General features: G+C 38.2%; 1 protein-coding gene across 2 annotated transcripts; it reads right to left on the minus strand.

Annotated features, from left to right (window-relative positions):
* Positions 1-39: 39 nt before the first annotated feature.
* si:dkey-106l3.7 (uncharacterized) lies at positions 40-15,782 on the minus strand. Of its 2 annotated transcripts, XM_058411838.1 has the most exons (7): positions 15,630-15,782; positions 14,584-15,541; positions 8,551-8,721; positions 3,391-3,535; positions 3,018-3,094; positions 2,088-2,188; positions 40-1,022 (listed from the first exon to the last, which is right to left on the minus strand). In XM_058411838.1, exons 2-7 carry the CDS (start codon positions 15,220-15,222, stop codon positions 953-955), a joined length of 1,203 nt encoding a protein of 400 aa, XP_058267821.1. In that variant the 5' UTR covers positions 15,223-15,541; positions 15,630-15,782; the 3' UTR covers positions 40-952. The 2 variants fall into 2 exon arrangements, with proteins under 2 accessions (XP_058267821.1, XP_058267818.1); XM_058411835.1 differs by having other exon boundaries at positions 14,584-15,763.
* Positions 15,783-18,757: the final 2,975 nt, after the last annotated feature.

Raw genomic sequence — 18,757 nt, forward strand, 5'->3', positions numbered from 1 at the left:
CAAAAAATCTTAGACAAAATGGCTTTTATAAACAAGAGTATATACAACCATAAGAGCTTTACACTGTACATCTGTTCCACATTGCACAAATTACAATACGAGGCAAGAGACCGAGATCTCTTTTGTTTTTAATAATTTAGCAGCACATAATATAAAAGTTATAACGATCGAAAAATATAAAACACCACCAACACACACACTGCAATATAGTCAAAATCCTGAGAGTGCTTCTTTAACCTACCTGAGTTTTTGTTTTAAGGTTAAAGATTATTTTATAAAAAAAAAATTAAAAGACCTACTCTTTAGTGAGAGTGTACACCAGTGTACAGTAAAATGCCTACAACACTGTAAGTGCTTTGTTTATCTTAATGCATCTAGCATGCATTATTAATATCCATTAAAATACTGGCAAGCTTAGGTAAGGCTTAATTATTTAGGTTTATATTAATGTAATGTTGAAATAAACAGATTAGTGCGTAGTACTAAGTCATCCCGACCCCACCCTGGTTTGAAACCTTACCCAAAAAAACATGTTGCAATCTCAACATTATCCAGAAAAACCTTTTAGATGTGCACCACGTCTTTACAGCTCAATTACATCGGTCACATCCAGGCCTGGATTTCTCGAAATTATAAAGAGGTTAGAATTAGCTGGAAATGTTATAACTATCCGCATAATCTCCACCCACCATGATTTCATTGCAATGAGATGTGTTGGGAACTATTTCGCCTTGGCTACAAAAACCAAAAATAATTAAAATCATATATTCAGCCTGATGAAAATAAAAAGAAGATGTATGTAAGCAAGATTTAGGCAAGATAAATCTTCAATCGTTTGTGTTCCATATATAAAAATGGCAAGCTGATGGAAGATGTGAAGATTGTCCACATTGCATTGTGTCCATTTATTATTTTGCTACTTCTTTTGTCACGTTCAGGTCCGAGCAGCCAGTCAGATTCGTGTGGTCTTTCTTCTGTTCTTGAGCAACTGTCCAAATGTCCTCTTTTTCTCTTTTTCCAGGCTTCAGAAAAAAACAGAAACCAGAGAAAAACTCATCAAAATGCAAAATTTTATATATAATATAATATAATATAATATAATATAATATAATATAATATAATATAATATAATATAATATAATCATTATTTTCTAACATTATTACATATTATTTAATATAATATATAATTATTTTATAACATATTAAATGCCATAACACTAGAATTTTTTTATTCTGATAAAAAATGTGATGGTAAAAATTGTTTTCTACAGCATTCTATAAAATTACTAGAGATTCTATAGAATTGTCCATAGCAGCTATAAAGCACTCGTTCAATGACAACAGCTAGACATGGACTTGTTTTGTATTAATAATAAATAAAATGAAGACGTATTAATATTAAATAAAATGTTTCTATGTTTAAGATAGAAAATGATATGAAAATATATGAAATGATATGAAAGAAGTCCATAGTGTCAGCACTTTAGAGGTCAGTAATTTTTCAGGACAGAAGAATTTACACCTTTCGATTGCTTGGTAACATGAAAAATATGTTTGGTCGGATGTTCTACGGCATGAAAAATGTAACTAGAAATGGATAAATATTAATATGTAATTACAGGGGAAACAATATGATATTACAAGGTAAATAATCAGGTTTAGCTCTTGATCACCACATGGGACCCCTTCGAAATCCAAGGATTTAGGATTTCATGTATCTAAAATAAAATGATGTGCTCCTCTGATGTATAAAAATCCCTTATAATGGCGTTTAAAAAACATTTTAGACAATTGGCAGATCATAATTTGGGCTAAAACCCAAAATAAAATGTGGTAGCTTAGTAGTTAAGGTGTTGGACTACTGATCAGAAGGTTGTGAGTCTGAATCCCAGGACCACCAAGCTGCCACTGTTGTGCCCCTCAGCAAGGCCCTTAACCCTCAATTACTAAGTTGGATAAAATGTAATTTGCTATGGATAAGGGTGTCTGCCAAATGCACCAATACGAGCTTTTTAAGCACTAAATTAGCTCAGACGAGGTCCAATAACGCACGTCAACGGATATCTTTGGGTGTGCCAAAATCTCACCTGCTGCTGCTCTTGGCTTCTTTAGACTTCTCATTCCATCTGAGTGAGCTAATCTTCAGTTTCAGGCTGTTACTCGCCTTCCGCTGCTCCGTTTCAACCGGCTGGATGAGCAAACACATAAACAGTGCTTGAACAACAATCGTTATGACACACAAAGCTATACAGTACATTCATTTGAGTGACACGCTAATCTCGCAAGGCAAACAGCCAAGCTTCGCTGGAAAGATTTGCATATTTGTACATGATGTATGTTTTACTATATGCTTCACAATCTATTGTAAAAATCCAAAATCCGGAGACTTTTATTGTCATCTTCTATTTTTCATAGTTTTCTAAATGTATATAACATTCATCGTTGTGATGTGTATATTATCTGTAAACATTTTGGAGAGATTATTAAATCTTAGAAATATTGAAATAAATTTCAGAATTTCAGTCCATCAAAATTTCGGTTCAATTTTAATTGCTAAAAATTTGTGTAAATTAAATCCATCAGAATATTAATGAAAATATGACCCTAACCTTTTATACAAACATTATAAAAAAAAAAAACCCATATATCTTAAATATAGTTAAATCTAGTTAATCTAGTTAAATCTATTAATTTACAAATCAAGATAAATCTATTTCCTATTATAAGATTAAATTTCTGACATTTTTGCTCACATTTTCCCCTTATTTTTATATATATTCAGGATATTAAACATTTCCTCGATTTATTTCCAAAGAAATGCAAATTTCTAGTATCTTCTTAGAATTGTTATCGAGCCTCCAATAACGAAACAAGTCGTCCAGGCAAAAGTTTCAGTATGTCGCAGTAAACACACTCACGTTACAACATGTTGGTATACAGCAATATCGCAACACACACCAAACCAGTTTGAGCTTTTATTTTTTTTTTTCCCTTCCATTAATTAACTTTCCTCTTACCGACTGTGGGGATTCAGGCTCTTCCAGTAAAATGTCTGTAGATGGGAAGTGCTCAGCTCGAGGGGCTTTAGATTTACCTACATGAGACAAACACACAACCGGGTAAATCCACAACCTCATAAATCCATCAGTCTTACTGAAAAGATTAGCTTAATTCTATTTAATTACTGGTTTAATTATGGGTTTGGAGAGACAGATCTAAGTAGGTGAACTCACAACCTAGTCCATGAAACTATATTGATTTTATTTTTACTTTTACTACTTGCTGTTAGACAAAAATCATAAAAAAATGCAACACTACTGTATCTATAACACGATTAAAAATGTTTTTTTTGTAATTTGACGGATTTATACTGCTTATTTTTATATTTACTTCGCCGTCCGATAAAAGTCCACGTATCAGACACGCTCCTTCGACGGAACGCTTCAGAGGGAAGTCCTGGTTGAACTTTGGCATCCCGGAAGTCCAGCTTCTCACCGACTGTGGAGTCGGAATGAGTGTTCTTCGTGCAGACAGCCTGCAAAGAGTTTCAATGAACATGAATATTAAAGAAACTAAACACTGCAGACATCAGACATAACACACACACACTGCAGACATAACACACACACACTACAGACATAACACGCTAAAACAAACAGGACATAAATAAAAACGCTAACACAAATGCTATAATATCATATGGTATGGTGTATAGAATAGCATAGTAGATAAAAATAGAAGTGTTTTCATTCATAGTTGTGGGTTTCCATATGTAACTTGACTGAAATCAACTAGTAAATGTTTACATTTATGCATCCCAAACCTGTATATGATGTGTGATGGAAAAATATCAGTGAGAATCAAGGGGAAGGTGTACAAGACAGTGGTGAGACCGGCCATGCTGTATAGGTTAGAGACAGTGTCACTGAGGAAGAGACAAGAGTCAGAGCTGGAGGTGGCAGAGCTGAAGATGTTGAGGTTCTCTTTGGGAGGGACACGGTTGGACAGGATTAAGTACATCAGACACCTCATGTTGGATGAAGTTAGGGAGGTCAGATTAAGATGGTTTGGACATGTTCAGAGGAGGGAGAGTGAGTATATTGGTAGGAGAATGTTGGACATGGAGCTGCCAGGCAGGAGGCAAAGAGGAAGGCCAAAGAGGAGGTATATGGATGGAATAAATGAGAATATGAAGCTAGTGGGTGTGAAGTGTTGAGGATGCAGAAGATAGGGATAGGTGGAGAGAGACGATTCGCCGTGGAGACCCCTGAAGGGAAAAGCCGAAAGAAGAAGAAGAAACCTGTATATGATTTAAAGTGAAATATATTGGAAACGAGAGGCTCAGAACTAAATGCGCTCCTGTGTTCTTCTAGATCGTCTTGACGAACAGCGTGTATTCAGAGAATGTTCTAAATTCAGGGAATGTGTAAAAAAAAAAGATGTTTGGGTGGAATATTTTAGAAAGGTGAGGCTCAGATCTCAGTTTTTGAGAGTGATATAACAAAACTAAGTGCACTCCTGGTGTTCGTCTTGATCGTCATGAGTAGTAGTAGTAGTAGTATAGTAGATACAATAGGTACTGTTTAGGTCAGGGTGGTCAAGACTAACACAGAAGTCCACTTAGTTTTGCTCTAATACACTCCAAAGCTGATATATAGTATAGCAAATTATATTATAGTACAGTATAGGATAGTGGAATATATGATAGTAAAAATTTAGTAGATATAATTGCTACAATACTAACATATATAGATATATATATATATACACTATATTGCCAAAAGTATTCGCTCACCCATCCAAATAATCAGAATCAGGTGTTCCAATTACTTCCATGGCCACAGGTGTATAAAATCAAGCACCTAGGCATGCAGACTGTTTTTACAAACATTTGTGAAAGAATGGGTCGCTCTCAGGAGCTCAGTGAATTCCAGTGTGGAACTGTGATAGGATGCCACCTGTGCAACAAATCCAGTCGTGAAATTTCCTTGCTCCTAAATATTCCACAGTCAACTGTCAGCTGTATTATAAGAACGTGGAAGTGTTTGGGAACGACAGCAACTCAGCCACGAAGTGGTAGGCCACGTAAACTGACGGAGCGAAGAGGTCACCAACTTTCTGCAGAGTCAATCACTACAGACCTCCAAACTTCATGTGGCCTTCAGATTAGCTCAAGAACAGTGCGCAGAGAGCTTCATGGAATGGGTTTCCATGGCCGGGCAGCTGCATCCAAGCCATACATCACCAAGTGCAATGCAAAGCGTCGGATGCAGTGGTGTAAAGCACGCCGCCACTGGACTCTAGAGCAGTGGAGACGCGTTCTCTGGAGTGAGGAATCGCGCTTCTCCATCTGGCAATCTGATGGACGAGTCTGGGTTTGGCGGTTGCCAGGAGAACGGTACTTGTCTGACTGCATTGTGCCAAGTGTAAAGTTTGGTGGAGGGGGGATTATGGTGTGGGGTTGTTTTTCAGGAGCTGGGCTTGGCCCCTTAGTTCCAGTGAAAGGAACTCTGAATGCTTCAGCATACCAAGACATTTTGGACAATTCCATGCTCCCAACTTTGTGGGAACAGTTTGGAGCTGGCCCCTTCCTCTTCCAACATGACTGTGCACCAGTGACCAAAGCAAGGTCCATAAAGACATGGATGACAGAGTCTGGTGTGGATGAACTTGACTGGCCTGCACAGAGTCCTGACCTCAACCCGACAGAACACCTTTGGGATGAATTAGAGCGGAGACTGAGAGCCAGGCCTTCTCGTCCAACATCAGTGTGTGACCTCACAAATGCGCTTCTGGAAGAATGGTCAAAAATTCCCATAAACACACTCCTAAACCTTGTGGACAGCCTTCCCAGAAGAGTTGAAGCTGTTATAGCTGCAAAGGGTGGACCGACTTCATATTGAACCCTATGGATTAGGAATGGGATGTCACTTAAGTTCATATGCGAGTCAAGGCAGGTGAGCGAATACTTTTGGCAATATAGTGTATATATATATATATATATATATATATATATACATGCATACATTTCTGTTTAAGTGTTTAAGATTAGCAAAATTGAATAATACATAATACACAAACTGAAAACTGTGTTTGTCTAAATACTACTCATATGTAACAACGTATTATGTAGGTTAAGTCAAATATAAAAACTACACAAATCATAATCAGGTAAAAATATAAACAATGTTAAAGAGCAGACACGCGAACACAAGTCAAATACCGGTCAGCATAACCTAAATACTGAAACACTGCACAATATAATAACACAAACAATCTGACAGCCGATGACAAACAAATCCGTTGCAGGTTTCCCAAACGTCTCATTAAGTCTTTAGTTAACATAAATACAGTACAGACGAATCAAAGGACTTATTCAACGCAAGTATGTGCTTTTGTTCAGCAGAACTGCCCTCCTGTGTCTCCGCTGGATTTGAACTCGGGTCATTCCGAATTGTTTAGCCACGTTTCTTAGCAGCTGATGAGGTTTTTTAAAAAAAAAAAAAAAATCTCCCTGAGATTACACAAGAAAGAATCACAGGCGAGAAAAATGTCTGAAAAGGCTACGACGTCACCGGCTCATGAGATTCAGAGAGGCTTAAGACGATATAATTATGCATAATGATACTGTAGTTGTGCTGTACACAGGCGGTAACTGGTAATGAGGTGATAATTTGTCGAGGTGTTAGATCAGCTGGGATGCAGATTTAGGGTAGAGTTATTAAGGTGGTGCGGTGTTTATGCGGTCTAAACGCTCAGGAGAAAAGCTAGGAAACTGCAACTCCCAATATAATGGGATATTATACCACAGCGCTGTCGAATCTCAGAAAGTAGTTTAATAACAGCATTGCAAATCCCGGGTTTATCGTGTTGTTGTTTCTATAGTGAAAGCTCATACACTTGCCTAACAGAGACAGTCTGGCTATTTAACTCTAGAAAAAAAAAGGAGTTTGCTCCTGTCTATGTTGATGATTGTGTGTGTAGACACTCAGGACTTTGTAGTGTTTTAGAAGTATTTCTCCAGCAGATCCCCGTGACCCTAATTAGAAATAAAGCGGGTATAGAAAATGGATGGATGGATGATTGAAAATGTCCCATAAGTCCCTTTCCATTCCACCAGTTTACTGAAAAAAAGAGTTAACCAAGAAAAACTACCTTTTGCTGTCACTGTATAGTGAGTTTTGTTCTGTTTTGAGATTGTGTATTTATTAACGTTTATGAAAGGAGTCTCCAGATTCAGGGCTTTGTAACACGACAGGAAAGTCTTTTGGTTAGAAGAATTTATAGTCCGGTTTCTTGGTGTTGCGACTTTTCTTGAATTAGCTGTCTTTCTCTAAAATAATGTTGATTTTATCCATCCTTCCATCCATCCATACCCGCTTATTCCTAATTAGGGTCACGGGGGTCTGCTGGAGCCTATCCCAGCGCACATAGGGCGAAAGGCAGGGGTTGTTGATTTTATAATAACACTAATTAGTGTTAATGTTACTTGTTAAGACTGTTTACTTCTAATGCTAACTCGTGTTTATTTTCATATTTACTAGCTCTTGAGTTTATTACAATGAGGCTTTATATTTTGTTCAACTGCATTTCACATTTAGCGTTGTAAAATTTCCCGTTTTACAATGATGAATGTGAAATGTTTATAACTTTAAAGCTTTCATTTTGTGTAAGCGTAATTATTACAGTGCTAATTCTTGAGTTGAACCTGTTAACTCTGATGCTAGTTTGCATGTTTACTTGATAACATAGCATGTATATTATGATGCTAGTTCAATTTTCAGTGCTAGCCTGCTTTCTTTAACACTAATTAGCTTGTTAGTTAAAGTTAGCTTGTGTTTTACTTGGCTTGCTGTTGTGCTAGTTCCTGAGTTTTCTCACTTGAGGGAACTAGACTAAACAGGCTAAAAGAAGTAAAGCGCTGCTGCATCCCTTGCTTTAGTTAGACATTAAACCCACTGCATTGCTATCAGCAGAGTTCGTTGCTGTGGATACAAAATGGACAAGAATTCATGTATAATCCAGGTTCTAAAGTGGTTCTACTTAAAAACAGTAAAATCAGTAAAGTAGAACTTCAGTGAGAAGAGGCCAACCCTGCGAGGATCCAGAGATGAACCAGTTCCAGCTGGATTGTGCTTCGTGAGGATTTGGGTATTCACACACTAGCGTTCTACAAATGCTGTATCTGCATCACACAACTGACTGTACATGACTGCAGAAAGGTCATTATTCATAATTCAAATGTTCATAATCACACTCTCTGGTGTCACCCAAATGAGGATGAGGTTCCCTTTTTGAGTCTGGTTCCTCTCAATGTTTCCTCCTCATACCATCTAAGGGAGTTTTCCTCACCACAGTCACCTCAGGCTTGCTCACTAGGGATGGTTTTGTCTAACATCTAGGACTTTTTGCACTTATGTTCTGTAAAGCTGCTTCGAGACAATGTCCGTTGTTAAAAGCACTATACAAATATAACTGGATTGAACTGAATTAAAAAACAATCCTGTTCAAAGCTAATAAACAGCTTGTTTAACAACCCGAGCCTCTCACCTTCATCTCCGTCTCTTCCGTCTCGTCTCGGCTCTTCGTCATCACCTGCTGCAGCTTCTGGTTCTCCCTCTGCAGCCTGGCGATCTCTTCCAGCATCCGGCACATTTGCTCCAGGTACAGAAACCCAGGAGGCAGATGATCCCACTCAGGTCCAGTGTCACATGCAGACTTCTAACACACACACACACACACAATTAATAAGTTATTGTCTATTATTAAATTCTTCAGGTACTCTTTCTAGTTCTGTTAAAAATATTTAAAATAATTCACACATTCGTTCAAAGTACAAGTCGATCTTCTTCAACTTGTTTTACTAAAATAATTCTGGCTGGAAGAATAAAAATAGAATAAACACAGTATTCAAGATCCATACAATCTAATGCTAGTTTATAATTTAGCCTGTGTACTATAATGCTAGGGTTTGTTTTAGCGCATTCACTATAAGCCTGTTGTTTTCTATTAGCCTGCTTTCATTAATGCTAGTTCTTAAATTAGCTTGTGTTAGCCTGTTAATGTTAATAGTTAATTAATGTAATGCTAGTTTTTGTTTTTTGAGCTAGCCTAATTTACTATCATTCTAATTTACTTAACACCATTTTAAGAGTTAGCAGTTTTACTATAAAGCTAGCTTGTGTTTTGCTTTGTTTACTATTAGACACTTTATATTTTAGCGTGTTTGTGATTCAGTGTTTACTCCGATGCTAGTTCCTGAGCTAGCCTGGTCACTTTAATGTTTTGGGATACGTTTTATCCAGAAATGTCCAGAAGTATGACTAGGCCCAAGTCTGCTCTGCTGTTCTATCCAGATAAATAAATCAGAATTCCATATTTAGCATTAGCATTCGTATCTGAAGCTTCCCCTCACGTGCACCACTACCTAAAACGCTGCTATTGAGACACATCCTGCACTGCCTCCACATTCCTGCTGATCCGCTTCCTTCTGGCTCTGTTCCAGCTGAGCTTAACACACCTGATCTGACTGGTTCACACTGACCACGGTGAGGAACACCAGAATGACGAACGTGACTGTGTTAAAGGTTTCACACAGGAGTGTGTGTGGGTGTGTGTGTGGGTGTGTAGATGTGTCATATAAAATCTATACAATATCATGCTAGTTTATATTTGAACCTCTTTATGATAATGCTAGCTTTTTTTGTAGCCTATTTACTATAAAGGTTACTGTTCAGATTAGACTGTTTACATTAATGCTAGTTCTTGACGGTTATTTTTTTAGCTTGTAAATGTTAATTGTTAAAAGCCTCTGTTAGGATTTTGGATATTCTGTTTATTGTCAAGCTAATGTACGTGTACAATGGGTAATATTTAAGATCTATTCAATCTAATGCTAGTTTCTATTCAACCTGTTAACTGTAATGCTAGTTTTTTTTTTAGCCCATTAACTATAAAGGCTACTGTTTAGCCTCTTTTCATTAAAGCTACATTTTGGCTTAGAATGTTAACAATAACGCTAGTTCTTGAATTAGCTGTTTTTCTGTCAGGTATGTTTTCTTTTTAGCCTGTTAACCAGGTTAGTTACCTGTTAAGCCTGTGTTAGGATTAAAGCAAATTCTTGGAGAGCTGTGAATGCTAGTGTCATGCTAGTGCACCTGTACACTGTGTAACATTCAAGATATATGCAATATAATGCTAGCTTATATGCCGTAATGCTACTTTGTGCTGTATCCTATTTATATAAAAGCTGTCGTTTGCTTAAGCCTGTTTTCATTAATGCTAGTTCTTAAATTAGCTTGTTTTAGCCTGTTAATGTTAATTAATGTTAATCCTGTTACCTGTTAAAACTGACTCATGATTAATGTTAATTCTTTTATAATCTTTTTTTTTCTTGTTCTTGATTTAGCGGTTTTTCTTCTCAGGTTTGCTTTCTTTGTAGCCTGTTAATGTTAATTGTTAATTAATATTACGACTGACAAGACTAAAGCTAATTCATGGATAGCTGCTTGTTGTCATGCTAGAGTACCTGTACGCTGTGTAATATTTAAGGTATATTTAATCTAACCCTCGTTTATATTTGAACCTGTTTATTGTAATACTAGTTTTTGTTGCATTCCATTTACTATAAAGGCTGCTGATGAGTTTAGCCTGTTTTCAATAATGCTAGCTCTTGAATTAGCTGTTTATTGTCTTGCTAGTGCTCGAGTAGAGCAGAATGATGAGAGTGGATGGAGTAAAGTATTCAGTGTGTGTGTGTGTGTGTGTGTGTGTGTGTGTGTGTGTGTGTGTGTGGGTGGGTGTAATACCTAAGATCTATCCAATCTAATCCTAGTTTGTATTTCAATCTGGTAACTGTAATGCTAGTTGTTTTGCTAGTTTAAGCCCATTTATCATAAAGGCTCTTGTTTGCTTTAGACTATTTTTAATAACGCTAGCTTTTGAATTAGTTGTTTTTCTCTCAGGTTAGTTTTGTTTTTAGCCTGTTAATGCTAATTGGTAATTGTATGTAATAGTGTGTGTGTGTGTGTAGCAGTGTACCTGTACGTTGTGTAATTTTAAAGAAAGAAGCTAGTATTTGAATTCTATCAGGTTAGTTTTCTTTTTCGCCTGTTAACCAGGTTAGTTACCTGTTAAACCTGTGTTTGGATTAAAGCTAATTCTTGGACAGATGTTTATTGTCATGCTAGTTGTACACTGTGAATGTCTTTACCGCCTTAGTGACGTGTATGTAAGGTGATTAGCTCATTATCTGGGCTTATAAGAGAAAAAATAGCTTAGTGAAACTGCTGCTCATTTGTTGAAACGATTCAGATGTGAGAGAGTTCTCACGTCATTTCTTCATCTCTCTCTGATTGCTCACGGTCAGTGAGGCGAAACCCGATAGCTGCTAAACAAAATCTTTAGCGAGATAAGCTGCCTTTTTGTACTTTTATATCCGGCTTGGGTTCTGATAAAAGTCCTACAGTATATATAGTATATAGTGTATTAAAACATATAGACTTAATGGCTAATTATCAAAAAATTGTTATAGGATATTTTCTTACAATAATTAGAATACATTTTTGCTAAATGTTCAGACCTAGCTAGAATTGTGTAGACTATGAGGTCAAAATCTTCTGATACTGTCATCATAAAATCCGTAAAATCTAATTTTCTAATTTTTTGTCATATTGATTCTTAAATCAGGATTTAAACTTAAATCTGAACGAATAAAATCTTTAAGCTATACTGTGAGATTAAACCTAACTTTAACCTCAGCTTCTATTTCTAATATTTAAGCTTATAAGTAAAGCTTGGGACTAAGAGACTACGGTTTGTTGTTATTTTTGTTGTTAGGAGTTGATTAATTTGAGGAAATATGAGTCAGGAGTAATGGCCATTGTGTATATCATCCATCACTGCCTGCACGTGCTATTGGAACAATCCTACTTCCTACTTCTCAGGCGGTAATTATGAGTACGTCGTGTTCACATGCTTTGTTTTTAGAAGGAACACGCCAGGTTTTTCTTACATATTTCTTTTATTTTGTCATTGACTTTTATTTTGACATCATAACACAACGAATGCTCGTCACTCGGCCGTTATGACTTGAGGGTTCGTTCAAGTGCAACTTCCTAGCGGGAAAATGGAATTCATGCTAATCCCTATTGCATGTGAAGGCAGCATCGATCCTGGAGAGTGAAGTTTTGTACTCAGTTATACAGAGTGCTGTGGTATGAATATAAAATTTGGAATGAAATGTGAACTCATATTCAGATCGTAGCTGTATTATGAACTGATATGTGAAGTCATATGCAGATCGTAGCTGTATTATGAATGGAATGATGTGTGAGTGACATTTTCTAGCTATACAACGATGTGAATAATCTATTCACAAGAAGAACTAAAGATGCTCCATATGATATGATATGATACGATGTGATACGATATATGATACGATGTGATAAAATACGATATGATATGATATGATATGATATGATACAATACGATCTGATACGATGTGATATGATACGATATGATCAGATATGATACCATACGATAAAAATATATGATACGATATGATGTGATGTACGATATACCAAAAACCTAATACGGACAAAGGCATGTATAAAGGCATCCAGCAATCGCTGTAGTCAAAGCAATCTTTTCTTTAGCAAGCAACTGACTGGGTGGGCTGACTCACAGGTCCACCCATAGCTACGTGACTGGATACGATATGATACGTTATGATATGATACGATAAGTTATGATATGATACAATACGATATGATATGATACGATGTGATACAATACGATACAATATAATACAATATGATATATGACGTGATATGATACAATATATGATACAATACGATATGATATGATATACGATATGATTCAATACGATACGATCTGATACGATGTGATATGATACGATATGATCCTATATGATACCATATGATAAAAATATATGATACGATATGATGTGATATACAATATGATACAATATAATATGATATGATCCTATATATGATTATAATACTATATGATATAATACTATACAATATGATATGATATAATACAATATAATAAAATATGATTTGATATGGTCCGATCCAATATGGTACAATATATGATATGATACTATACAATACAATACGATATGATACTATATGATACGGGGCAATACGATATGTTATGATATGATATGATACGTTACAATACGATACGTTATGATATGATATGATACAATATGATCCTATATGATACCATACGATAAAAATATTTGATACGATATATGATATGATACTATATGATATAATACCATACAATATGATATAATACAATATAGTAAAATATGATTTGATATGGTATGATACAATATGGTACAATATATGATATGATACTATACAATACAATACGATGTGATATGATACGATATGTTATGATATGATATATGATATGATACGATACGATATGATACGATACATTATGATATGATATGATACGATATGATACAATGCAATATGCTACGATATATGATATGATACTATACGATACAATATAATAGAATAGAATATGATACAATATGATATGATACGGTACGGTACAATATGATACTATACGATACAATACGATATGATACTAAACGATGTGATACGATGTTATGATATGATATGATACGATACGATATTATATGATCTTACACCAGGTTTGTGAATCTGATCTGTTCTCTGCTCTTCTTTATACAGTTCAACGGTTTCTTCTTTCGTGTTTTAGTTTCTCACAAAGATTTATTTCACTTTGAAATGGATCACGAAGCACTTTTCCCATTAAAGCTGTTAAAGGAACTCAGATGTAGCCAAGAGACGGTTTTGCAGTCTGATGTTTCTTCAGGTCTTCACCACAGCTACAAGTTCAACGGACAACGAACATAACGGACATTTGTGTGTCTCTTCCATTTCTCCAGTAATGTGATTTAATCACAGCTGGACTGACTGTGCAGTTTGTTATCAGTTCATTCTTTAGGCTCCGCCCCCTTGTAAATCTTACAGCAGAAAACAGAACATGTTTTTCGTTGCTCAGCTAAACAATGCAGTGTTCAGAGCAAGTGCATGAAGATCTGGATTTGGATCTAGACTTTCATTAAACAGCCTGTAGAACTCTTACATTTTTACGTGACACTCACTCGCTTTACATGAACACCCTTTTGTTTAAGCTTCCAACGTTTTTAAGTCACGAAGATGCAATAGTTATACAGAACCAATGTAAATATGGACTTTTCACCATAGCTATAGTGTCTTGTGCTATAGTTACAGCGACATTTCTTCATTATCTACAGCTACAACAAAACAGAATTTCACGATTGAGAAATCTAATTTTATCTCCTGAAGCCTACCACAGGTTTTTCCCATCAGTCATTGAGAAATCATAAACCATATTCTTGCCACATTCTTTCAACCCCTTAGACCTAAACAAAAAACACTGTAGTGGAAAAAGACGAGTTGCATAGATTTATAATTTCAAGAATTCTAGATTGACTCTTTGTCAATCTATTGATTGTTGTATGTGAAATGCGAGATAAATAAAGATGATTATTACCTCCTTTGGGTCTCTGGGACTGACAGCAGGCTGCTGTGGTGTGTGTCTTTCTCTCGGAGTTTCTGACGATCTTTGCTCATTAGCCGGCTGCACGTAAGGCCTTCCTGGACCTATGCTTCCAACTCTGGAGCGTATGGAGGGTGTGGAAGATCTGCTGGATATTGAAGCAGTGTTACACCGACGCCGCAGGCTACCATCCACGCTTCTCCTCCAGGCTGGCTCCGTTCTCCGCAGCACCTCCTCCACCTTCAGCCCGGTCGTCTCCGAAGGTTTTCCGCCTCCTTTAAGCAGTTTAACACTTTCCCTCGCTGAGAAGGAGGAGGATGACGAGCACTGAGAAAGAGCCGGCGATGAAGATGTGGGTCGTAAATCATCCTCTCCTAGCTGCGAAGCCTGTTTGGTCAGGACATGGTGCTGGGAGGTTAAAGGGCTGACCACAGATGGCAGCTCCACTCCAGAGTCTTCAGATTCAGACCTCAGAGTGGCTCCTGTGAGCCTCAGGGAGTCTGCAGACGCTGAGTCGCTGCCGTTCAGGTCCAGTTTTTTTTCCAAAGCCTCTGCTGAGCTTGAGCGTTCAACCGGGTAACCCTCAGCCACCCAGGTCTCCAGCAAACACCCAAAACTCCTGTAGAGATTCATCAGTCCGTCTTTCAAGCTCAGTAGCGAGAGTGCTCCGTCTGAGGAATAACCTCAGTGTGTGTGTGTGTGTGTGTGTGCTCTCTCAGCGCTCGGTGCAACACCTATCCTACCTGACAGGTGATGACAGACGGCACGGAGCAGGAAGTGAAGCCTGAAACTGGTCGCGCAGACTTCAAGGCAGCTGACATGGGCCGCCCACATTCCTCCTTCATCCTCCCAGATCAGGCTCTGCTGAACGGCCACTTGACTTTCCACTCTTCCTCTGACTCTGTTCCATGAAGTCCCGATCTGCCTCGACACGTCTGAACGCGACAGGATTCTGCGAAGAAAGAGACAGAAACCACAAGCATAACATAAACCGAAACTCAAAGCAAACAGCCCGTAGACACTTGGGCTAGCATCCAGACCTGTAGTCTCGGAAACCCAGTTTCAGTGGCATTTCAGTCAGTAAGCAGTCAGTTATTTCATTTACACCACTTCCAGGAAAGGAATTTGACCAATTCAGCTCTGTCTGTTCCCCAAACACTGAAAGGTACATGTTTTATCTTAGAGCGGATGAGTAATACAGAGTGACTCGTAGACAAAGTGTACGTGCAGGTGAAAAGCATTAAAGCATTCCTGCCCATTGATAAGATTCACATTCCTGGGTTTGTAGGTAAGCTGCAGTTACAGCATCAGAGAAATATCTGATATCAAGAACTAGAACATGAGACCAGACGATTTTTATCCAGATCATTCCAGGGTGAGAACAAAAAGGAGGAGCTTAAGCTCAAGGAACAATTGGTGGCTCTTGGTCTGTGGAATAGTACATGTTGATTCTGAAATATTATCTGTCCGTCCATCCTTTCATCCATCCATCCATCCATCCATCCATTTATCTACCCATCCATCCATCTATCCATCTATTCATCCATCCATCCATCCATCCCTCTATTCATCAATCCATCCATCTACCCACCCATCTACACTATATTGCCAAAAGTATTCGCTCACCCATCCAAATAATCAGAATCAGGTGTTCCAATCACTTCCATGTCCACAGGTGTATAAAATCAAGCACCTAGGCATGCAGACTGTTTTTACAAACATTTGTGAAAGAATGGGTCGCTCTCAGGAGCTCAGTGAATTCCAGCGTGGAACTGTGATAGGATGCCACCTGTGCAACAAATCCAGTCCTGAAATTTCCTCGCTCCTAAATATTCCACAGTCAACTGTCAGCTGTATTATAAGAACGTGGAAGTGTTTGGGAACGACAGCAACTCAGCCACGAAGTGGTAGGCCATGTAAACTGACGGAGCGGGGTCAGCGGATGCTGAGGCGCATAGTGCGAAGAGGTCGCCAACTTTCTGCAGAGTCAATCGCTACAGACCTCCAAACTTCATGTGGCCTTCAGATTAGCTCAAGAACAGTGCGCAGAGAGCTTCATGGAATGGGTTTCCATGGCCGAGCAGCTGCATCCAAGCCGTACATCACCAAGTGCAATGCAAAGCGTCGGATGCAGTGGTGTAAAGCACGCCGCCACTGGACTCTAGAGCAGTGGAGACGCGTTCTCTGGAGTGACGAATCGCGCTTCTCCATCTGGCAATCTGATGGACGAGTCTGGGTTTGGCGGTTGCCAGGAGAACGGTACTTGTCTGACTGCATTGTGCCAAGTGTAAAGTTTGGTGGAGGGGGGATTATGGTGTGGGGTTGTTTTTCAGGAGCTGGGCTTGGCCCCTTAGTTCCAGTGAAAGGAACTCTGAATGCTTCAGCATACCAAGACATTTTGGACAATTCCATGCTCCCAACTTTGTGGGAACAGTTTGGAGCTGGCCCCTTCCTCTTCCAACATGACTGTGCACCAGTGACCAAAGCAAGGTCCATAAAGACATGGATGACAGAGTCTGGTGTGGATGAACTTGACTGGCCTGCACAGAGTCCTGACCTCAACCCGACAGAACACCTTTGGGATGAATTAGAGCGGAGACTGAGAGCCAGGCCTTCTCGTCCAACATCAGTGTGTGACCTCACAAATGCGCTTCTGGAAGAATGGTCAAAAATTCCCATAAACACACTCCTAAACCTTGTGGACAGCCTTCCCAGAAGAGTTGAAGCTGTTATAGCTGCAAAGGGTGGACCGACGTCATATTGAACCCTATGGATTAGGAATGGGATGTCACTTAAGTTCATATGCGAGTCAAGGCAGGTGAGCAAATACTTTTGGCAATATAGTGTATCTATGTATCTATGTATCTATCTATCTATCTATCTATCTATCTATCTATCTATCTATCTATCACACTGGACACAGTACCAGTCCATCACAGGGCACAATCTCAAACACGTCCTTTCGCACCCATTTGAGATGCCAATCAACGTTTAACAGAATTATATTATATATATATAGAATTGTATTATTGTCCAAATCTCCTTCCTACAACATTGTACTCTTATTAAAAAAAGCTTTTTTTATATTTCAGTAGTATCATAAGTTCAGTTTCCCTAAAACAATCTGTCTAAATTTACAAACTAGAACTGAGGGCATGAAGCCTTTATTATCACCACACAGACATTACAGCAGAGTGGAATTCTTTTCTTCACATGTCCCAGCTGAGGAAGTTGGGTCAGAGCGCAGGGGCAGCTATGATACAGCACCCCTGGAGCAGAGAGGGTTAAGGGCCTTGCTCAGGGGCCCAACAGTGGAGCTTGGTGATCAACAACCCAGAGCTTTAACCACTTGAGCCACCACTGCCTCGGAAGCTATATTATATAACTAAACGGAAGCAATATTCACTTTAATACAAGGTGTACCTCAAGGTTCAGTCCTACACCCCATACTGTTCCCAATTTACACCAATAAAGTAAAAAAGGAATAAAACACTGTTATTGGAAACTAATTGCTAATTGTTTTCTTATAACAGAATATTCTAAGGCGCCTAATTTCTCTTATCCCACAACAATTAAAGCTTAATGTTTTACCAACGAGCCTGCTTTTTAATCGTTCAATGATATTAATGTCAATCGAGTGACTTCCTGTTGTCATTTACGTTCGTTATAACGGTTATAGACAGTTGTTCCCGTCGACTTCTTGTCATTCCTATTCTTTTCTCTCTCTCTCTCTCTCTCAACCAACAACAACAACCAAGCTGTTTACATGACAAGTGATAAATTTAGTTACAATCAGGTTGTTGCTCCTGTACAAACGTACAGCTGAGTCTCTTGAACGGTCACAGAGACTCCTGAAATCTTTACTTATTACAAAAAGAAAGAAAAGAAAAAATAGAAAAGCCACCAGTGTGTTTTCTCTTCCTCGCTTTTCTACTTGACTGGATTTGTACAAGCACCTGATTTAAAGTGCTAGGTCTGACTCGGCTAATCTAGACCAAACACACACAGTGACTCAGCAGACAATAACTCCCACTCAACTAAATCCAATCCAGAAATGCCATCTCTGCCTTACTGCTATTCAGACACTGTGACTAAACCAGAACAATTAGCTTTGTGATCGTAATGGAATGGCAAACATTGTTGATGTTTATACGTGGGCTGTATTGTG

The sequence above is a fragment of the Hemibagrus wyckioides genome, linkage group LG16, assembly GCF_019097595.1.
Source record: "Hemibagrus wyckioides isolate EC202008001 linkage group LG16, SWU_Hwy_1.0, whole genome shotgun sequence".
NCBI classification, from domain to species: Eukaryota; Metazoa; Chordata; class Actinopteri; order Siluriformes; family Bagridae; genus Hemibagrus; species Hemibagrus wyckioides.

What these genes read in the sequence shown, in the direction of transcription:
- si:dkey-106l3.7 (XM_058411838.1), bottom strand. Translation starts at nt 15,222, where the DNA reads ATGAATCTCTACAGGAGTTTTGGGTGTTTGCTGGAGACCTGGGTGGCT. An exon ending in AGCCTGAATCCCCACAGTCG is followed by an intron (nt 2,189 to 3,017) that starts GTAAGAGGAAAG and finishes TTGCTCATCCAG; the next exon opens with CCGGTTGAAACGGAGCAGCG. An exon ending in GAAGCCAAGAGCAGCAGCAG is followed by an intron (nt 1,023 to 2,087) that starts GTGAGATTTTGG and finishes TTTTTTCTGAAG; the next exon opens with CCTGGAAAAAGAGAAAAAGA.